General features: G+C 38.9%; 1 protein-coding gene across 5 annotated transcripts in view; it reads left to right on the top strand.

The window, feature by feature from the left end:
• SLC10A7 (solute carrier family 10 member 7) overlaps positions 1-23,729 on the top strand; it is a 277,474-nt gene that overhangs the window by 14,508 nt on the left and 239,237 nt on the right. For all 5 annotated transcript variants that reach the window (XM_067035617.1, XM_059065748.2, XM_067035615.1 and 2 more), the window contains exon 4: positions 4,367-4,442. In XM_067035617.1, the coding sequence (XP_066891718.1) occupies positions 4,367-4,442 (76 nt within the window). The remainder of the gene's footprint in view (positions 1-4,366; positions 4,443-23,729) is intronic.

Raw genomic sequence — 23,729 nt, 5'->3', positions numbered from 1 at the left:
ATGTTTGTTAGAAGGATTTAATGATCTTTTAAAATTATTTGAAGTGGTTTAAAACTAACCACATTTTAGCATCATGGTATAACAACTATAACACTGAACTTAAAGCCTAAAGATTGCACTCTGACCTTGTCCCTAAGTTGCTATGTGACTTTTAGGAAAGTCATTGAATAGTCTTGAACCTCAATTTCCCTGTGTATAAAGTGAGGATAATCATACTTTTATTGCCTTCTTAGTAATGCTGTGGGGATATCAATTGAGATCACTTATTCATTCTTTTATTTAAGTCATTTGTTCAGCTCCTTCTATATGCCAGGAATTATCATAGGTATTGGAGAAACAATAGTGAACAAAATTGGCAAGTTAGTTTTGCATGTCAAGGACACTCTAGGTGTGATTGTCAATAAATAAGTAAAGAGATGATCAAGATAGAGATAAGTGATCTGAAGTAAAACTGTGTGATATGGCTGGTTGAGAGGACAGGCTGGTGATTAATTTAGACTGCAGAGTTCTGGGGGCAGAATATTCTAGGTAAAGGAAACAAAATGTGTGAGGACTGGAACAAGCCTGGTGTATTCTAGGGTCAGGAAAGTGACAATGATGGCCTAAGCCTGATGATATGGAGGACAAATAATGTGACTTGGGGTTGGAAAGATGGATAGGATCCTGGTCATGCACAGCCTTGTAGGCTTGTAAAACATTCAGTTTTTATTTTGAGTGCTGCAGGAAGCTACAGGAGGGATTTAAATGAGAGAGTGATATGGTTCTGATTTATGTTTGCAAATGATTCTTCTAGTTCCTGTATGAAGAATAGATAGTAGAAGAGCCTGAGAGAAAGCTAGGAGACCAGCTTGGAGGCTAGTGTGATGAGGGAGCAGCTCAGAAGAAAGAAAAGGATGTATGGAGGATATATTTTAAAATTAGAGCTCTCAGTATCCATGGGTGGATAGGTTGTGGAGAGAGAAAGACAGGGAGGAGTCTGGATTTGGGGTACGAGCCACTGGCTGATTGGTGGCATCATTTTCTTAGCTGGGGGAGAAATAGGTTGGGACGAGAGCAGGAAATCAAGAGTGGTGTTTTGGCCAGATTGAGTTTGAGAGAATGAACATAAAATTTCACCAGAAAGCATAAAATGCTACATAAATGTGATGACATCATTTTAGAGCAGCAAGGTATGATGCATATAAAGAACCAGTATTTACCAAGTATCTGCTCTGTATAGAGCACTCAAGAAATTGGAAGATATTAACTCATTTTCATTGTATTCAGGGAACTTCCAATTTAGTTGGATATGTAAGATATATATACATATATATAAAACAGTAACCAATAAAATGGGGCAGCATATGATTTGTTAGGTAAGTGGTGTAATCAGTTAAAGGGGAAGAGGTTGAGCAGGGGTTGTGTACTCCTAAAGAAGAGAATTCAAACATGAGGCATTAGTGGGAGACAAAGATTAAAAGTTTCCTTAAGGCCGAGTTGCAAGAGACTGGAACTACTGGGCTGAGGAGTTTGAGTTTGAATCTGTAGATGATGCAGAGTTCTTAAATGTGCTAAACAGGAGAACAACATGCTAAAAAATGGTCATTAAAGAAGATTATCTGATAGTATTGTCCTGGGTATATAAGCAGAGCAGAGTAGAGTTTGTAATCATAGTATGCTAAATTTAAAAAAGCATACAATTCTCAGCTCAGGATATTAAACTTAACGGAGTACAACTTAGTCTACCTCACCTAGAGAAAGCTCTTCCTCACTCACTTTTTCTCCCTTCCCCTCCCGATTTGAGAGTACACACTTAGTATGTTAACTGGAGGGAATTGCCGACTTCTACATCAAGATCCTGTTTAAATCACTGAGATAAATGTATTCTGAGCACACACTCCTTACCTTTCTGTGTTAAAGGGAAAGAGTGAAGGTAGAGAGAGCACTGAGTAGGCATTTAGAAATGTCCAGACTTGGGCGCAAAGCATCTGAAGGGGAATGATGACAACAGTCATGGAAAAGAATGGAAAGTTGGTTGTGGCGATTGTTTGGTTTGTTAAGAGTGAGTGGAGCTACACTTAACTCCAGAGTTTCAGACTGGATCATTAGGAAAACAACTGTCCTATTGGCAGAAATAGGTTAATTGAGAGGCAAAATTGATTTCTTAGAAAATACATAAATTCAACATTAGACATGTTTTGTTTATGGTGGCAGTCATAGGCAGCTACGGATTTGGGAATGGAGGTTAGGGTTAGCAACAGAAATTTGTAAGTATTCATATAGATTCAGATGTGCAAATAAGATTGAGAAGAAGACAGGAAAAAACTTGAATGGGCTGGTTTAAAAGACGGGAGATAAATTAGGATGATACTGTACTATGGCAACCAAGAGAATAGAGTGCTTTGAGAAGCGAGGAGGTAAGGAGAATGAATATAGGGAAAAGGATGTTGGATTTGGTGATTGGGAGATTGCTGGTTACTTATAAGGTTACTGCTTTTACTAGAAGGGGCATAAGTCCGATTCCAGGGGAGTAAAGAGAGAATGAGCTTTGGGGTCATGGAGGTAGAGCACAACAGTAAGCCACAGTGGAAAAAGTATGATTACATCCTGAGGAGGCAACAGTACTAATTTTGAGGTTAGTTATCTACATTTTTGTGTTGAATATTCTGCCTCCTTGAAGGCAGGAATGATGTCTTATACTTTTTTTTATACCCTTGTGTAGTGTCCTACCTGTAGAAAGTATATGTATTCAGTATATATCTTAGAGATATATTTTTTTAAGATATGGAGAACTCTCCTTCTTTGTACATAGAGGGGAAGAGGCCAGGTGAGAGGGAAAGATTGAAAAAGTTAGATTGAAAATACCTGAGAGGACCTGTTCCTTGTATTGGTGGTAGAGAAGCCAGAAGGCAGAGACCCTGGAGGGGTAGGCCTTGGTAAGGCTTTGGCCCTGGATTACAGAACAAAGGTTTAACCCAAGATAGGTGATTTTGTGAATTTGGTCATATATTTAACTCCTTTCTTAACTTCAGTTTTTGGAAAAATGAGAACAATAATAGTATTTTTTCTTAAATACTTGTGAGGAATAAATGAGTAAAGTGTCTAGAACAGTATCTACTACAGATGGTAAAATCTCAGTAATATCAGTGATGTTGATGGTAATGATTACAAGGAAGGCTCAGAGATTGGGAAGACCAGGGCTTCCCTGGTGGTGCAGTGGTTGAGAGTCCGCCTGCCGATGCAGGGGACACGGGTTCGTGCCCCGGTCTGGGAAGATCCCACATGCCGCGGAGCGGCTGGGCCTGTGAGCCATGGCCGCTGGACCTGCACGTCTGGAGCCTGTGCTCCGCAACGGGAGAGGCCACAACAGTGAGAGGCACGCATACCGCAAAAAAAAAAAAAAAAAAAAAAAAAGAAGACCATGTTAAAATGAATTGAACTGGAAGTTCCCTATAAGGTTTTTTCTTAAGTTTTCAGTAAAAAATGAAAACTTTTTATTTTTTCTTACTTCAGAGCCAATATAAATTCAATGCATAAAGATTAGACAATACACTACTACAAAAGTGAATAAAAATGACCTGTGATCCTACATTCAAAATATTAGTCAGATACTCTGTGTCCTTGATTCCTTGTATAAACTTTCCACTTTAGTTGGGCTTTGTCCCCAGAATATATATTCTGTATGAATGCTGAGGAATGGTTTTTATCTTTAATACTTGGATTTACTACTCATAATTTCATTTGCTTGTCATGCAATGTGTTTTCTATTCTAAACTAAGAGAATAGAATTCTTGTCACGATCTTGGGAGTATACACATAGTTTAATAAAAACCAAATTTAGAATAGACATTAGAATTTACTATAGGGTCTGAATCTAAGAAGTACATGATTGTGTCATGCCTATTTTTATAATGATATTACAACAGCATGAAAATGTCTTTTATGAGATGAAAGTTTGAGAATTGCTGTTATGTGGAAAAGAATCTGCAAGAGGTTTTAAAGTTTTATTTTTGCCAAAAACCTTCCTGTAAAAAATGTAAGGAAAAGATACCTGAAAATAACTGGCTATATACACTTACCAAATGATTAACCATTTTGGTTATCTTTCAATGACTACACTCACCATAACCTGACTGTTTTTTGAATTGTATAAGAGCTTAAATAATTTAAAAAATAAAATCACCCCAGTCTGTGGAATGGAGTGAGAGCTTCTGTTAAACCATGTTGCCTCATATAGAATTGTCTAAACTCAAAAGGGCATGTGCATCAGTAAACATTCTCCTATTTTCATTTACTCAGCTCTGCTATTTTAGAATGAATGTAGTGAAAACTATTTATAATTGAAAACAAAAACCTACTTATAATTGCTTATTTTCTTCTTTTTCAGGTTGCAGACAGTAGGTTGCATGCCTCCCCCTGTGTCTTCTGCAGTGATTTTAACCAAGGCAGTTGGTGGAAACGAGGTAAGTCACAGGGCTAACTTTGTTTAAACATAAGTGGGTGCTATGCTCTTATATTTTATTTTATTTTATTTTATTTTATTCTATTCTATTCTATGACAGAGTCATGTCAAAAAACACATAACCATAGCAGCTTATGAAAGAAGTAGGTTGATTCATGTATTAGGATGATGCTAAAATTGACAATAATGAGTGGAATTTAGGATTTCAAAGAGAAGAGCAAGGGAGGTGAATGAAATAGAGATGGTGATTTTTCTACCTCAGTGGGAAATGAGGAGACAGAAGACAGTGAATCCAAGGCAAGGGACTTTTACATCCGAGACTCATGAACTGAGGACACCTGCTATGGCCATTCCTTAGTTCTTAAAAAATGTATAGCAAACTAAATTTATGGAAAAAGGGTCAATATATGTTTAATGGCAAATGAAGATGACATAAAAAAGGAGAAATTAGGCCAGGTTTCTAAGATGAGTTCAAAGAAATTATTCAACTACTAGGGAACTGTGGCCAAAGAAGAGTGCTTGTATATTGGGATGGCAGTTGTCCATTTTGGGAGCTACTTATAGGTGGTTTTTCTTGGCTGAAAGACCCTACGACTTTATACTGAGGGACTCTGCTTTGTAGTAGCTTATTCCTCCTTTTCCACTAATATTTTATCATTCAGAAAAGAATACTACAGAATGAGGGAGGATATAAATGTTCCCACTGCAGTTCCTTCTTAGGATTTTGCTTTCTTTGCATCTGTTTTCATCTTTATTCACTTTATTCTGTACCTGCTATATTCCTTTTAAAAAAAGTTTATTGAAGTATCATCGACATACAATAAACTGAACAAATTTAAACAGTTTAACATTTTGACATATGTATACATTGGGAAACCATCAACACAATTGAGATAGTGAACGTGTTCATCACCCTCAAAAGTTTCCTGTACCGCTGTGTAATCCCTCCCTCCTGTCGTCTTCCCCAGGCAACCTCTGATCTGTTTTCTGTCACTATAGATGTTTGCATTTTCTAGAGTTTTATATACAGTAAGTCCCCTACATACGAACCTTCAAGTTGCGAACTTTCAAAGATGCGAACGTGCGTTCCATCGATGTCAGGTGTGAATGAAATTGCACCTTGCCCTCTGTCTCCTGTTGCTGACGATCCTTCAGCTCTATCCTCTCCCACCTCCTCTCCCTCCTCCAGTCATAACTCTTCTTGCCTGTTTACTCGATGCCAACCCCTGTATGCCAGCTGTTGTGCTGTACTACTGTACTTTTCAAGGTACTGTAGTATAAGATTAAAAATGTTTCCTTTATTTTTTTGTGTTTGTTTTTTATGTACTGTTTGTGTGAAAAGTATCATAAACCTATTACAGTACAGTACTATATAGCTGATTGTGTTAGTTGGGTACCTAGGCTAACTTTGTTGGACTTACGAGCAGATGGACTTACGAATGCGCTCTTGGAATGGAGCTCGTTTGTATGTAGGGGACTTACTGTAACCGAATCATACAGCATGTACTCTCTTTTTTCCTTTTCTTCTCTTACTCAGCATAATTATTTTGAGATTCATCTATATTTTGTATATTAGTAATTTAGTCCTTTTTATTGCTGAATAGTAGTATTTTGTATGGATATGCCACAATTTGATTATCCATTCACTTAGTAATGGACATTTGGGCAGTTTCCACTTTTGGGCTATGAACATTTGTGTACAAATCTTTAAGTGGACATATACTTTCTTTCTTTTGAGAATACTTAAGAGTGGAATGGCTGGATCATCTAATAGGTGTATGTTTTAGCACCTTTCAGCCAAGGGAAGACTCCCCAATAAATATAAGTCATCTATAAACAGCTTCTGGAGTGGACCGTATCTGTCAATATATAAACACTCTTCTTTTACCACCAGTGTTTGTTTAACTTTTTAGAAATTGCCCAAGTATTTTCCAAAGTGGTTGTATCATTTTACATTTTAAATAGCAGTATATGAGCATTGTAGCGTTCTACGTCTCATCAATACTTGGTATTGTCATTCTTTTTAATTTTAGCCATTCTAATATGTATGTAGTTGCATCTCATTGTGGTTTTAATTTAAGTTGCAGTTTCCAGTGACTAATAGTGGTGAGCATTCTTGTCTTTCCATGTGTTTATTTGCTGTCCATGTCTTTCTTGGGGAAATGTCTATTAAAATTTTGTTTTTTAAAAACTTGGGTGTTTTATTTTCTTATTGGTGAGCTTGGAGAGTTTTATATATTCTAGATGCAAGCCCTTCATTTTATCTATATGCTTTTAAAGTGTTTTCTCCCAGTTTGTGTTTGTCTTTTCATTTTCTTATCAGTGTCTTTTGAAGAGCAGAATGGTAGTGGAAAAAGTAAAGGGCGGTTGCATTCTGTATGTATTTTGAAGGCTCAGGGTATGCTGATGAATTGGATGTGGGGTATGAGAGAAAGAAAGGGGGTCAAGAATGACTTCAAGGTTTTTGACTGAGCAGCTGAAAGGATGGAGTTTGCTGAGATGGAAAAGACCACTATGTGAGAGCCGCTTTTGGGGGGTATTTAGTCTGGGTAGGCAAGGCTATACTGTGATAACTCAGAACTCCAAAATCTCAATGGCTTGTTAAGCATATAAGTTTATTTCTTGCTAATGGTACCTGTTCCATGTTGGTCAGTGGGAAGGTCTTTGCCATCACTAAGGAAGCCTGGCTGGTGGAGTACACCATCTGGATGGAACACAAAACATTTTCAGTTGCCACAGCACGGAAATAGAGAGACTGGAGAATCACAATGGGCTTTTCATGTCCAGGCTGGAAATGATATATGGCACTTCTGCTCACATCACATTGGCCAGAACAAGTCATGTGGCCTTCTCATGGGTTGTCATTCCTGTGGCCTGAAGGGGAGGGGAGCTGGACGTTGATGAACACTTGTAATGTCAGCCGTATGGTAAAGATCAAGAGCTTATTTTTTTGATGTGTCAAGATGCCTATTACATATCCAGACGAAAATGTCAGTGAGCAATTAGAGATACAGGGGGTTGAGAGTTGAGGGAGTGGCCTAAACCTGGAGACACAAATTAGGGAGTCATCAGTGAATAAATTGTATTTAAAGCCAAGATTGAGGATGAGATTCCTTAGGGAGAGAGCATATATAGAAAAGAGCAGAGGTTCAAGGACTGAGTCCGGGAACCCTCCAACATTAAGAGGTCAGGAGGAATAACCAGCAAAGGCAACAGAGAGTATAATTAGTGGGACTGAAGGAGAAACAAGAGAGCATGGTATCCTGGAAGCCAGGTGAGGAAGGGGTTTGAAGGAGGAGGGTATGACCAGCGGTATCAGATTCTGCTGATGTGAGTTGTGTAAGGTGAATTCTGAGAATTGACCGTTGAATTAAGGTATGTGGAGGTTACTGCTAACCTTGACCAGGGTGCTTTTGGTGGAGCGTAGGGGCAAAAACATGTGGAGTGGGTTCAAGGAAAACAGGAAGAGAAGAATTAGAGACAGGAGGTCTAGACCACTGTTATGAGGTCCTTGTGATAAAAGGGAATAGAGAAATGGGACTATGTTTAGAGAGGGATACGGGGTCAAGATATTTTTTTCTAATGCAGAAAGGACAGTGTATTTCTATCATGATGAAAATCGTACAGCAGGGAGCAAGCTGTAGATTTAAGAGAGAGTGCTGGAGTAGTTTATTTGATCAAGTGGGAGACAATGGTATTGGGTTGTATGAGCTTCAGTAGGAGCTTGGACCATTTGTTCAAAATAACAGGAGGGAAGGAAGAGTGCTTGGCTATAGATCCACGTAGATGGGTAGAAGGGGTACACTTGAGAGTTTTTTCTGATGACTTTCATTTTTTCTCAGCAGCAGAGAGTGATGATGGGGGTAAGTGCTATTAATGTTCGCGATGAGAGGAGAGAATGTGGAGTTGCCATGTAGTTGGGGAGAGTGAGTCAACTGGAGAAGATAGTAGCGTTGCCAGCCAGCACCAAGGGCCCAGCTGAAATCAAGCCACGCATTTAAAGTGAAGCCAGGCATCATGGATGTGTGTTTTCTCTAAGCCACATTTAACTTCTTGGTGTAGGAATGCAATTGGCAGATAGTTGGATTTAACCAGCATTTCAGTATGCCAAGTAATTCTTTCAGTTGCCACATCATTAGTGAGGTAGAGAAGTTATTGGAGTCTTGGATTAGCACCTGCTATGATTATCTTTCTATTGCCTTGAAAGAATTTGAGGAAAGGGTCTCCTGTGGTATATCTGAGACTAATGGTAATTGGTTTAAAGGTGTCATTTATCTCTTTCTTTCTAATGTGATTCCCTTAAAAAACTTTTCTTTCTCAAATGACTTTTGGCAGAAGTTCAAAGTTCACTCATTTTCTTGACATTAACATATAACATTTGAAATTGTATCTACATGTTCATTCCCCAGTAGATATTTAAATTATTTACATTAATGTTGCCTGTTAATAATGTTGAATTTGTGAACATCTCCTTTGTTTTCTAGCATCATTGGTCTAGTTCTTTAAATGTTTATATTGTACAGCTTCATGATTGTCATTTAAAAAAAATTTTTATTTATTTATTTTTATTTTTGGCTGCGTTGGGTCTTCGTTGCTGTGCGCGGGCTTTCTGTGGTTGCGGCGAGCGGGGGCTACTCTTTGTTGTGGTGTGCAGGCTTCTCATTGTGGTGGCCTCTCTTGTTGAGGAGCACAGGCTCTAGGCACGCAGGCTTAGTAGTTGTGGCTCGCAGGCTCTAGAGCGCAGGCTCAATAGTTGTGGCACACGGGCTTAGTTGCTCCGCAGCATGTGGGATCTTCACGCACTAGGGCTCTAACCCGTGTCCCCTGCATTGGCAGGCGGATTCTTAACCACTGTGCCACCAGGGAAGCCCTGTCAAGCATTTTTGAAGTCCTGGGGAATAAGACACAATTTTTCATAAATATTGAACATTGAGCTTCAGAAATGAAGCTTTCAAAGTCCATTTTGGTCATGTCTTCCGATGTGCAGTGAATAGAGTATTTTATATTTATGTCAGATTATGGAAGAAAATGATCTGTAGGTAAAAATATTAGATAATTTTAAGTTTCATGGTTTTCTAAAATACTGTTATAAGGTAACCGAATATAGGCTTTTGTTGAAATAAATGTAAGGGAAGATTAATCTTTTGTATCATATGTTGGAAAAATCTAAGGATAGAAAATGAATTTTTTGGTGCATGTAAATGAAAAGATCCAAAAGCTGAGTGCAGTGTCAGGTGCCGTTAGGTGAAGGTTTCGATTCTGCTTCACCATGGTTGTCTGCTCTGTCTCACTCACAGCGGCTATGTACCCACATGGATTTTAGCATGGGGGGAAAATTACTGGGGCACATTTCCATGTTACACTGTTCTTTCCAGCTGACCGTTCTTTGCAGTGTTTATACATGTAAGAAAACGATTTTTTTCCAGATTTTGTGTTATTAAACTTATTGACATTGAGTTTATGCTCTCAAATACTTATATATACATCTTTTCATACCTGTACACATGTTTAGCATATGCTCTCGTGTGTTAAAATGTGTGACTGTGTAGCGTATTTGTATTTAATGATTTTGGGGACGTATGCAGATACAATAGTGTCATTTGAAATGATTCTCTTCATTTTATTTTGTAAAGTTGTTGTATAACTTAGAAGGAATTTTTTTTTTTTCTGTTACTTATATACCTCTCATTGTAAATGCTTTTTTCCATAAAACTCTTGGTTACTGAAAGGTTTTTGTCATGGATTGAAAGTTATTGCATCCCTTAAACTCACATCTTGTACTTTGGTGAGAATAGCCTTTTTACTTTTTGTTAAAGTTAAAAAACAATTTCTGTTTTTATAACTTAGATTGTTTTTGTTTCAGTGAGCCAATTAAAATTTATAATCATTTTTAGCAGCAGAGGGAACTCAATGTATGTGCATAACAATGCATGTACACTGGAATGCCAGCATATCCTTTAGGTATTAAAGTGAGGCTGTTTAAGGGTATAGCTGACTGGCAGTCTTATTTCGTGGCTTTTAAATTTTTTGCGGTACGCGGGCCTCTCACTGTTGTGGCCTCTCCCGTTGCGGAGCACAGGCTCCGGACGCGCAGGCTCAGCGGCCATGGCTCACGGGCCCAGCCGCTCCGTAGCACGTGGGATCCTCCCGGACCGGGGCACGAACCCGTGTCCCCTGCATTGGCAGGCGGACTCTCAACCACTGCGCCACCAGGGAAGCCCTAAATTTTAAACTACTTTCAATTAAGTATTGGAAACTTGGTTAGGTTCTTTTTTGTGATTGTTATTTATTCATTCCAGTGTTTTAAATGCAATTTTTCAGACCTGCAGGATTGTAGTGTGTGATGTTGTGTGATGTTGACATGGTCTGATTGGTGGTGATAGTGGTAGTGTGTGTGTGTGTGTGTGTGTGTCCGTGTCCTAATTACATTGCCAAGTATAAAAAAGAAGATAGGTCAAAATGTTTTTTATTCTAACATGGGAGACATAGTATAAACACATATTTTTTGTTTAAAACTGTATACAGTTCTGTTCCAAATGTAAAGTTAGGTGGTAAAAGACATGATCTTTTTCCCAAAAGCCTTACATAGGTTTTAAACTTTACGGGATTTGCTAAGAAAATCATTGTACTTAAATTCAAGTAACTTCTGCCTTATAGTAATTACCACAAGGATTTCTTTTATAAAAGGAGTTTCTTTAAAAAAGAAAAGAACTGGAAAATTATTTCCCTAAGTTTGGAGAGAAGGTATCATGTGGTTTTTGTGTTGTTGTTATAGAGGTATTTTTATTTCATTTGACACTTATACTGTTGTTTAATGAAAAAGCAAGAGAGGTAGGGTTTGGGAAAAGATGCACCATCTCCTTTTACCTCTTATTTCTTTTTTTGCAAACTGAGATACGGAAGGATTCAGCTAAAAGCCCTTCCTCAAAATATGAAGTAAATATGAGGTCTTAATTTCCAAGTAAAGTTGCGAAGCTGTATAACTTTGTAAAATTTTTGTGAGTCTGGGCAATAAACCAAGTAGGAGAGAAATGTAATTAAGGATTTCTATCTTCAAACATCTGAAGGAAAAAAGAAAAGGAAAGCAAAAGCATTAAGAATTATAATAGAGGAAAATCAGAGCAAGTTAGGAAGGAATTTCCAGGCATATCTCAGAGTAATATTTTATGCTAAATACTATGTTCTCTGTGTTTAAGTCTGAGCCTGATAATTTGAACCAGGAAAGTAAAACACCTTCACCACTAATAGCAGTGTACTGATAACATGCATGTTATTTATGTTGGTCTGTTTATTTATTTTTTTGTTGTTTTTTTTTTCTCAAAGTGGATTCTATAGATCGCCCACATCTGTGTTACCTGGGGTGATTAGAAAAAAAAAAATCCCTTATCTCCACTTTAGACCTATTGAATTAGAATGTGTAGTGGATGGGCCTCAAGATTCTCCCTCTTTTTTTAAAATTATGAAATATCATATCTACAAAAAACACATATATCCATTTTAAAGCATAATAATAAACACCCCTGTGCCCACCATCCAGCTTTAGAAATAGAATGTGCTAGTCAACAGTAGTTTAGCACCCACTTTATGTAGACACTGCCTTTTACCATAGGGACTAAAAAAGGAGAGTAAGATCTGGGGCCTGCCTTCAAGAAGCCTACATGCAGTGTCATGTTGCACTATTCAAAACCTCTATTTCACATTAAAAACCTCACGAAAGTAGGCAAAACAGAGTAGAATGCCTTTACACTGGCCCATATCATTAAAATCATTGTTTTTCTTTCTTAGTGTAGAAAAAAACCAAAATGTACCCCAAGCGAGTTCAGTTTCATCCAGCTGTGTAGGGCAGCCAGAAGTTCCATCTGGGGATGCGGACTCTGGTTGCTTCCTGTAGGCATTAAGCTGTCCTCTTGCTTAGTCTAGAGTTAAGATGGTGTGTAGCTTTTAGTGTAAACAGATTTAGCTGACGTTTTTATTGTGTTTTAGTTAACAGGCTGAAGGATTTTAGAACCCTTTGGTAGTCATGCAGAATTCCAAGTACATTTTACGGAAAAGTTTTGATTTCAGGTATGGTAGAAAGGTGACAAGTTGAAAATGTGTGTGTGTGTGTGTGTGTGCGTGTGTGTGTGCGTGTGCGCGCACGTGCGCTTAATTTCATCGATGGAGTTATTGCCCAAATCTCTTTAAAGAAAACTTAAGAATGTCTCCCGAGCAAAGAAAATTATTACATGTGGTGAACTCTTTAAGTCATTGACGAAGGTCATGGCAGTCTGAGTGTATTTAAAAAAGGTGTTCTATCTGCTTGGAAAGCAAATGAAGCACTCATTACGAACTTTAAAATTATAGCTCTGAGAAGATTTTTGCTAGAGGTGAAAGATCAAGATCATCACAGTCCAAATGAAGATGGAAAGTTCAATTTCTGGCTGATCAGCAAGGCATGAAACATTTCAGGGTTATTTTGCATTATCAGTGGGGAGTTGATCTTGCTAATCCAATGCATGAAGATAAGATTCACTGAAACATTTATAAAGGCATTTAGAGTAGATCTGATCAGCAGAGAGAGGACTTGAAGTGAGAAGGAAATCTGATCTGTCAGTCACTGTCTCAGCTTCAGCCATCACTGGGCTTTTGTGTGCCTTGCCTTTTTCTCCTGTTAAATGGGCTCGGTCACTGCTTTTGCTTGCAGTGGGAGTTTACTGGCCTCCTGGAGCAATCTTGTACATCCTGAAAAAGGCTGTCACTGTTGAGCCCTCTTGCAAGCTGGGCTGTGTGTACTTTCTACCCTCGAGCTTCCTGTGCTCTCAGAGAAATGGTAACAGTTTTTCCTCTTTGACAGATGAAAGAAAAGAAGTAATAGCAGCAAGAAATTCCATGTCCCTACTAGCCTTCCATTTATACCTTTTAACTTTAGACTCATTATCTGGATTGGGTTAGCATTCTTAGGAGCCCTCAAAAGAGTTGACTGGGTTTGTTTGAAGCTGCTATAAAACTGGCTTGAAACATACCTAGATTTCCCAAGATTTTTGTGTGTAACTTAGAATTCTCTCATTTAACCCCTTAAAGCCTCACAAATTGTCTTCTATTTCTACCACTCCGACCAAATGGGTCCTCTCAGTGGTTGGCAGTGATGTCTGTTCACCAAATCCAGTGTCCAGTTCTCATCCTTCATGACCTGACTTCAACCTGTGACACCACACCTACTTGCTTCCAACTTCCTTTTGCTTCTCTGACCCTCTTCTCCCCTAATTCTCTTCCCATGTTTCTCATCACTCCTTTTCTTCTTACCTGGCTCCTTTCCCATCTGAATGGGAGTGTCTTCCAGGGACTGGATCTTGAAACATCTTGTTCAGCATCGCCAGATTCCTGTTTCCGAGCCCTTCTTTCTATAGCTGAAGTCATTTGACCCCCACCATTGGGTACAACTCTGCCTCAGACATAAAGACCAGTCCTGATCTTGGGTGAGAAGTATTTAAACAACACCAGCTTAACATGCTGGGTGCAGCATCACACCTGAGCTGCTAGGCCACCTGACCTTTTAGCAAAGGATACACTTGCCAGGAAATCAAAGCAGTTGTTTGATTCCTGCTTTTGCCACTACGTACCTAGTGGTCTGAGTGGTCACCAGGTAAGCCCTGGACCTCTCTGAGCCTTGGTTTTCTCATCTGAGGATCAGTAGTGTTTGCATCCTTATTTCATAGAATTGCTTACAAGGATCTCATGAAATCATATGCAGAAGTACTTATAAATTGTGTGGGCACGTATCAAGCAAGCATCAACGTTATCCTCATTGTAGAGGTTTGTCACTGATGAAATCACCTAGTTTTCTGAGTCATTATCATTGCTTCCTCAAAGTTTGATCTAAGTCTATTCATTTACTCCGTTCATTCATTCAAAAATATATGTTGAGTACTTACTATAGCTTCCTATATATCATACCTTCATAGAATTTTTAGTTGAGTAAGTGATATAAAACATAAACAGTAAATTGCAATATAAGAAGGTTGGGGTTTAAATAAATTTACAGGATGGCAGGTGTCGAAATAAATTTAACAAACTGGGTAATCCCAGTTTATTAGTTTGTACTATAGATCCTCAACATTTTTGTATAAATATTTCTTACCATAACATGGAATATTCATGTCAGATATCTGAGATTACCCCCTCTGGGAATTAAAAGGCACGGGAAGTCAAGTTACTTATGGAAAGATTGCTTTGGGAATTTAGAACCAGATAAAGAGGACTGAACAGACCTGCAGGATGTTTCCTCTAAACTGTAATGCCTTGAAAACCACCCGGGGTTCCATTGTAACTAACAAACAAACAGACCACAGAAACAATCAGGTACCATGTGTCCTTTGAACAATTCTTCATAAACATTGGCCATTTGTTATCTAATTCTTTTTCAGTATCAGATTGTCTGCATATATTATGACTAACATAAAACATTTTTCAATAATTTGGTTTATTTCTATTAGTTACATTTTAATAATCAAACTTCCTTTTTTAGGGAGGTACCCTGGGGTCCATTAGTGATTTTGAGGAAACACTAGTCTAAATAACAACACACTCATAACTTTTTTCTTGGTTAATCTTATTTGATTAATGTTCACGTTTGTTGTATCTCATTATAGAGAATTTGATTATTTATACCTTCATTTCCAAATTCTGGGCAAGTACCATTTTTAGGTTCTTTGGCTTATCTGTGCATTGACTACATGCCAGTTACATATATATTTGTATGTGTTTATAAAGTTGTTACTATTGAAAAAGGAGACTTATTCTCAATGATTTGTTAAACCATGGAATTATGGTAATACTAATAAATTAAATCTGAGAAGACTTCGTTTCTTCTCTTGGCCCCATTGCTAACTAGCTCTGTGATCTTGGGTATTGTTTTTCAGCTTTTTTCTATGTAGGCAGGGTTGTTTTAGATGGATATACTTTGGGAAAAAATATATAAGGACTTATATAAATGAGAGGAGGTAATCTGTCATTTTAAGCTGTTTACTTCTTGGTGAAATATGATCTGCTTTATTGTGTTAATTGTAGATCTTTATGCTTTCTCAATTTATTCTCCCTATGAGACTATCCGCTTCATAACGGAGAATTACATTATCCATGTATCTTTCATATGAAGATGCTTAGCATCTGTCAGTCTAAAGGAAACAAGCATAATCTTTACTGCATTGCTGTGAACTTTGGAAATGACTCTTTTAAACTTTACTTGCTTTATGAAGACATCAGACTGTGTCTTCTAAGTATCTAATGAGAACATCTTGCTTAGTGCAGTAAGATTTTTTAAGTCAATTATTCATGACCAAGAACACTTAGACCCAAACTAATGGTCTGAATATATTGAGTGAGACTGAGCGCATTCTAATCAAGTGCCAAGATATTAGACCTGAAGGGCCCTTTAAATGAGTGATTTCCATTTTTTTATAAAAACACAATCCAGGGCTTCCCTGGTGGCGCAGTGGTTGAGAGGCCGCCTGCCGATGCAGGGGACACGGGTTCGTGCCCCGGTCCGGGAAGATCCCACGTGCCGCGGAGCGGCTGGGCCCGTGAGCCGTGGCTGCTGAGCCTGCGCGTCCGGAGCCTGTGCTCCGCAACGGGAGAGGCCACAACAGTGAGAGGCCCGCGTACCGCAAAAAAATAAAACAACCCCCCCCCCCCCCCCCCGCCACAATCCACAGCTAGAAACTGAAAATTTACTCTATGTGTAATTCACTCTCTCCTCTCTTGTCTTCTTCCCTTCCCCCTCCTCCTCCACCTTTCTCCTTTCCTTCCCTTCCTTTTACTTCAGTTTCTTTCATTTTGTAAAATAAATGCCAATTTACTAATTGGTTTTGGAAACTACAGTTTGAAAAACACAACCCTAAACTGTAGCGGAAACGTGCCACCTATATTTCCTCCTGAGTCAGCTCCTCTGATCCTCTGGACAGATTTTCTAGCCTTTGGTCTATTCTCAAGGAGATCCCTGGCCTCCTGTTACTTGCAGACAGCCCCTTTGGTGTTGGCCCTCAGACCAGCGTGAGAACTCTGTGTTTCTGAGACAGTCTTTTACTGCTTGCAATCAGTTCACTTGACCAGTCTGCTCTGTAATAGAGACAGCCTCATCTTCCAGTATCTGCTGGTGGAAGTCCTGCCCATCAGTCAGTCAAAGGCCCAGCTCAAATAATCATTTCCCTCGTAAGAAGCCTTGCAGATGCCCAGGAAGAAATATTCATATGAATATTAATCCTTTTTTCCAAAAACAGGAGAGACTGTTTTTGTACCCTTAATCAGATACTTTTGCATGTATTTGGCTCTTTAATCAATTTTTGACTTTTCTTGGCAGGAACTGCTTTTCTTTGTATCCCTTTAATGCAGTACAAGAGTATCCATAATAAAAATGGCAAAGGATTGGGGAAGCTAGAGAATGACTCTAGCTTTGTATGACTCTTACTCATGCAATGGTCCTAGCAGAGTTGTTCAGAACAATGTGAGGTCACTTACATTGCAGTAATTTTCATAAGTATATGTTCTCAACCTCTCCTTCAAGTATCTTTTTGTATTTACTGTGCCAGAATAAAGTGGGATAGAATTGAACAATGTTCTATCTATATTAGACATTTTCTCATTGATGCACGTACATTTTATTTATTTATTTATTTACTTATTTTTTTTTTTTTGCGGTATTCGGGCCTCTCACTGTTGTGGCCTCTCCCATTGCGGAGCACAGGCTCCGGATGCGCAGGCGCAGCGGCCACGGCTCACGAGCTTAGTTGCTCCGCGGCATGTGGGATCTTCCCGGACCAGGGCACGAACCCGTGTCTCCTGCATCGGCAGGCGGATTCTCAACCACTGCGCCACCAGGGAAGCCCTATGCACGTACATTTTAGATTCCATTAAGAGCGCTTATCTACGGGAAGTTTTCAGAGTTTATGCTCCATAATGTTTCTCATTAAACAGTCCTTTAGATCTGGACTCAGAGACAGTGTCATTACAAACTTCCAGTCTTATTACAGTTACATTAAGTTCATGTTTGACAATGGTATAGTTTTCCAAATAGGGAGATCATGGTACTTTAATTCTGAAAACCAGTCTGAGAAACTAACTATATGAGGCAAAGTGTATTTATTTATTTATACATACTAATCTTTTTTAAAGTGCATAATGAGTTAGCCTATGAAAAATGCTTTTCGACTTTTGTGGCCCTCCTTATCAGGGACAGTGGGGACTGATATGCCTTAATTCTTGTTTGAATTTATGTTAAGTCCTTGTCAAAATAAGCCATCATAGACACTCAGTGCATTTATGCAGTGGAGTTGCTGACATGCGTTATTCTTTTAGTTCCTCCAACGTTCGATGTTTCCGGTTCCCAGATAGTTTTAATTAGCAATTATTCAGCTGTGTGCTTGCACACTTGCTGTTAAATGTGAGATACATAGTCACACTTTCATATGAAAAATGGAAGCTGGCATTAAAATTAAAACAGGATCTACCACGCTCAAGTAGTTTATAAAGAGAGACATGAATTCTGTTGGTTTGATATCGTTATCTTTTTTATGGATAACCAAAAATGAAATTTTGGTTGGAGGTTTCTGTAGCTCTCTGGAAAAAATTTTTATTTTCAAGTTGTGTTTGAAATACTTCTGAGGGTAAAAAAATAGAACCTGCTTCAAGAAACAATTTGCCTTTGGTTGATGAAGTTTTACAACTTCAGGCGCAATTCATTATAAATTGATTGTCAATATAGAAAGAGGAAAGAAGTTAATTGAGTTAGAAGCTTGTTTGTTTAATTAAAGGGGCCTTTTACTGGTTGGAAGAAGCTTGACCTCAGGTTTTACAAAGCCTCTTAGACATGTGAAGAACTGCTAATGTTTTCCTAAGCTTTCCCAATTTCTGACCTGGAAAAGAAGATAAGGGCACAGCAGGACAATGGAATGACACAGGATGGTCAACAACGCACCATTCCGGGAAGGATTCTTAACATTTGTGGGCAATTCCTCTGCCCTAAGTTGATTTATTTAGCTGCTGACCCACAGAGCAAGAGATAACTGCAATCACAGTTAGGTCTTGCCATCAAAATAACATCCCAGTGCGTTTATAGCTCACGATATGTGTCAGTCCTTGTTCTCAGTGCTTTATATTATATATTAACTCCTTTAAGCCTTTTAACAACCTTATGAGCTAGGTACTCTTGTTATTATTATCTCCCTTTTATAGATGAGAACGCTGACGCAAAAAGAGATTAAGGAACTTGCCCAGGTTTACGTAGCGCAGAAGAAGAAGAGCAAGGATGTCAACTCAGGCGATTCTCTTTCAGTGCCTGTGCTCTTCCCCTCAATACTACACTCTCAGTTAACACTGGAGGTAGATAGGACCCATGGTACTAAAAGCTCTCCATCTACACATGGCTTAGTGCCTGAACTACTTAGGTAAGAAAAATAAGGGTTGATCTACGAGTAGACCAGTAGTTAGCAAAAAACAACAACAAAAAAATGGAGTTAGGTAAAACACTAAGAAGTTGTATAGGTATGGACTTTCCCACTTGACTGCAAGCCTCCCTTGAGGAAGCTTTCCTACCCCATCAAGGCACGTGTAGCACAGAGTATTGTAAATGCCTATGTATCTTCTCACTGTCATCAGGAGATGACAGGAAATGTGTATTTCTTATTCACAATTGTGTCCTCTGTGTCTGGTGCAGCATTTGGCGTGTATTGGGGCCACAGTAAATATATTTGAATAGATTAATATTCTTGAAAGACTTTAAATCTAGCCCTATCTGTGTCTTGATTTAAATGTCTTATTAAAGTAATATCTGATACCTAGTTTTACTTTGTTGTATGTTAAATAAACTTTTATAGAAAAATCATAAATTTTTGTAAAAAATCAGGATACATAATTGGCTGTCTCTTATACTATTTCTACTTTTCTCTGTTATTCACACCTGTTCTGCTTTGTCTAAGCATCAGCAGTCATAGCCACTTACATGGTGGCAGTCTTCAAAATGGCAGACAGAATACCTAGAAGGAAATACAAGATTTCTAGTGCTTGGAAGGGAATGAAAGACTTTTATATGGTTGATCTGGCCTGGAAGGGAATAAAAGACTTGCATTTTCAAACCTATTAAGTGATGGAAAACATACACAGACAATTTAGTAGCTGAATGGGACCTTTTAGTCTATTTTCTTCCCTTGTAAATTTTGGATGCTCTTAAATTAACTAGTCTAGTAAATCTCATGTGGGAAAAATGATTTTGACATTAAAGACATTAGTAGATACTTAAAATAATATTTTTTTGCATGAATGATAAGGTAAAATTTCTTTCCCTTATTTAAAATAAATAGTGATTTCTGTATGGAAGTTTCAGTATACAGTTGACCCTTGAACAGTGTAGAGGTTAGGGGTGCCAACCATCCTCACAGAAATCCCTCCTATACATGAAATCCACGTGTAATTTACAGTCAGACCCCATACCCTTGGTTCCTCCGTATCCATGGATTCAACACCATATACACATCCACAGATTCAACCAACCACTGATTGTCTAGTACTGTAGTACAGTAAATACTGTAGTGTTTACTACTGAAAAAAGAATCTGCATATACTTGGACATGGGCAGTTCAAACCCTTGTTGTTCAAGGGTCAACTGTATATAGAATTAAAACATATGACAGTACTTCTTTAGATCATCTCCTATTGTGATAAATATATTTATTTTGCATATCTTATGAGATGCTTTTACCTGTATTTTCTTTTTCTAACCTCCCAACAGTTATATGAAGTAGATAGGACTGGTATTATGTTATCCTGATTTTTGTAGTTGGTCAAATTAGGATTTAGAGGTGAGGTGACTAAAATCACACAGCTGACAAGTACAGACTCCTTCTCCAGGACCCTTTTATCCAATTATGCAATCAATATCTTCAGCAAAACCCAGCAAAACTCTAGAAATCAGTCACATAAGAAGGAACACCTAGATCTTGTGTTGGCTTCTCATTCAAGGTGGATGGCTTGAAATTTTTCCGAGAGATGAATGTCAGTGTACAATTAAATTAAAACAAATTTGCGAGCATTTGCAATTTACAGAGCACAGAGCTAGTATTTTGAGGCGTGGGGAGGTGGAGTACAAAGGGAATGCAATGTCGTGTGCTTTCACAGAGTTTGGTAATGAAATGGGGAAAACTGGGAGTGTTAACAACAGGTGCGTGTAGGGTAAGTCAGGAGGGGGCAGGGGAGGTCCCTAGAGCTTGAGCTGGGCCCACAGGTCCTCATTGGCAAGTTGGTTCTTGGAAGTGATAGGCTTTCAAATTCTCTCCTAGTGCTTAGGGTATCTTTTTGAAAGGCTTCCCCCTTAGGGTTAAGATAATACACTGGTTGGAACATCCAAGAGAATGGATGGGTCTGATGGAAGGGGTGCTGCTCACAAAACCTGTCCCAAGTGGCCTGATCAATGCAACATACCTGACCTGCATGTGAGAGCCGGACTGCAGACTGACCAAGGAAGCAATTGCATTGTGGCTGACAATTTGACTGCAAATGTTGCTTCCTTTATACTTAGTGAGATAGCGGCAGAATTACTGCTTTGCTGTGCTGCGTAGGTACCAAATCTGAATGGAATAACCAAACGCTTGGGTGGTGTGGGTAGGTCTGTGGCACAGGGGGGTCAAGGCTGTCTGCCCTGCTTCACGGCAGTTGCAGAGTTAGAAGAAAAACTCACCACTGCCCTAAGCACAGGGAGATTCTTCCCGTATATCTCAGCAACTTCCATTCCCTGCAGGATGAAAAGGTGAAAAGCAAAGGTGAGGTTTCCTTCTACGCCTTAAACATGAGACGCCTTTTGTCTTGAATTTGCTTTGGTACCACAGACCCAAACTCTACCACCAGGAAGCCAGTTCCACCCAGAAACACAGCAGCAAATATATCCCTTTCTAGCAAATGTCATTCCAGTATCTGAAACTGTAAGATACCATGTACATGCTTTTTCTTTAAAGGCTATTTAAATAGAAAAAATTAATTTCAGTGTTAGAAGCCCTATAAGTACATACCCACTTTCCCCCCTAAATCCACACCACAGATTAAGTTATATAAAATATCTCCCAGCAATAGATACACATTGTTTAGTGTTAGCTTGTTAAATGATTAAATTAACATAATGTGTACATGCTTTGCAAATTACAAAACATTATATAATTACGTTATTGCTATAGATGACTGGCTTTTAAAAATTTTGTTGATTGGAAAGTCTATTGGATATAGCTAATTGTTCATAAATTAATTATTGCTCTCTTGACAGCTTATTTGAATGGCCTATAGTTTCTAGTTGAGTATTGAATGTCTTATTGAATGTTGTGTTATTACTTTGGGGGTTAGAAGTTAAATGTGGTATTTTTCACTTTGGTTGATAAAACTAGTTTTATCATGATACCTGAAAAAACATTTCGTATTTATTATCTCTCTTACTTGCCTAAGTTGCTTCACATATTTCTTTTTGCCTCATAAGCCTGGGAAGAGAGGATGCTATGATAGTCTACTTGATTTTTTTTTTTTTTTTTTTTTGTGATATGCGGGCCTCTCACTGTTGTGGCCTCTCCCGTTGCGAAGCACAGGCTCCGGACGCGCAGGCTCAGCGGCCATGGCTCACGGGCCCAGCCGCTCTGCGGCATGTGGGATCTTCCCGGACCGGGGCACGAACCCGCGTCCCCTGCATCGGCAGGCGGACTCTCAACCGCTGCGCCACCAGGGAAGCCCTACTTGATTTTTTAAAGCTTATTCATTTTTTTATATTTATATTTTAAAAATCTGTGCCTCTATCATCTGAGCTACTCCCTTTCTCTTTCCTGTCCTTCTCCTCTTTTTCTTTCATCACAGTTTCTCCCTCTGTTTGCTGGTGAATTTTAGTTCCTCCACGAACTAGGTCTTAACCCAGCTAGACTCTTCAGTAGGTTCCTGCATGGTCCTCTGGCGCCTGTGCTGTTGTCACTGCCCTCTTGGTCATCTCGCCATCGTGTGGTCTCTTGGAGGCTCTGGGTGTAACTGTTTTTCAGCGCAGAGTGGGACATCCACGCAGGTTTCCAGATCCTGAATTGGGCCTTATAAGGACGAAAGTACTTTCCTGGCCCTACATATTCTTCCAAAAGCTGTGGGGGTCGGTCAGCGTGCTCCGGCAGTGATAGTCTCTGAAGGTCTCCTGGGACACGGGCTTGCCCTCCACACCAGCTCTGTGTGCAGCAGGTGTTTTCAGGGTCCGTGAGACTCTGAATCATTCTGCCTTCACCACCAAGATATTAGGAAGCTTCCTTTAGAACGTGTGACCCTGTTGTGCTTGCTGCTACTGTCATGCTGCTACTGTCATGCACCTTTGGGCCTTTCTCCTTGGCAGCCACTTACTCTTTAAAAAGTGCTGCTTCCAAAGCCTTCTCAGAATGAATCATTGCAGCTTTATATGGATGTTGAAGAAGTCACAGACATCAATAGCCAAATGAGAGGAATTTGGGCTATAACTGGAACTCTCTAAGATCTCCAGTCAGAGTCAAATGATATAATCTTCTTAAACTCCCTCCTCCATGATTCTGTACAAATAATTCTCCATTTGATCTGGAAGATGTGCCTTAAGGGGAATTGGTTTGGTTATTCTGAGTTTCACTCTTTTGCTTCTTTTCCAACATTTTTTTCTTCAGTGGTGGCAAGGGATGGGGGTGGGGTGATGGAAAAACACTGTCTTCGATCCAGACCTAAAGTTTTGGTTGCATCTCTACGTTGACTCGGTCTAAGCCAACACACGATATTAACTGATTGGGAGAATCTGCCTGATTCATTTATTTAGTAAGTACTCTATTCATATTTAAAGAAATAAATGCAATTCACTGTGTGTGTCGCAAGGACATGAATTGATTCCCTGTCTCTTTAATTGGATATTATTGATATTTTCTCAAATTGAAAACTAATTTCAAATTTCTGTTTTTCATCATGGTGATTTGTTGATAATTCTCATTCTTTTATATGACTTATACAAGTCAGATACCAGTAATAGTGAATCTGTTTTCCCTTTGTTTCGACTTATTTACCTACAATAGTAGTTGTATTTAAGTGAATATTCTGGTTAATATATGTGTCAGACACCTCTGGTTGCTTTCTAATTTCCTTTTCCCTTCATCTTTAGAGCAGAACCCAAACTTTCAGGTGGGCACACTGCCACCTAAATACTGTATTTACTAGACTTCCTGGTGTTCTAGTGGCCCTGTAACTAAATTCTGGCCAGTGAAATGTAAGTGAAAATATTGTATATCAACATCCAAGACATCTC

This window comes from Kogia breviceps, chromosome 6, assembly GCF_026419965.1.
Source record: "Kogia breviceps isolate mKogBre1 chromosome 6, mKogBre1 haplotype 1, whole genome shotgun sequence".
NCBI classification, from domain to species: Eukaryota; Metazoa; Chordata; class Mammalia; order Artiodactyla; family Physeteridae; genus Kogia; species Kogia breviceps.
This window is presented reverse-complemented; position numbering and strand designations above follow the sequence as displayed.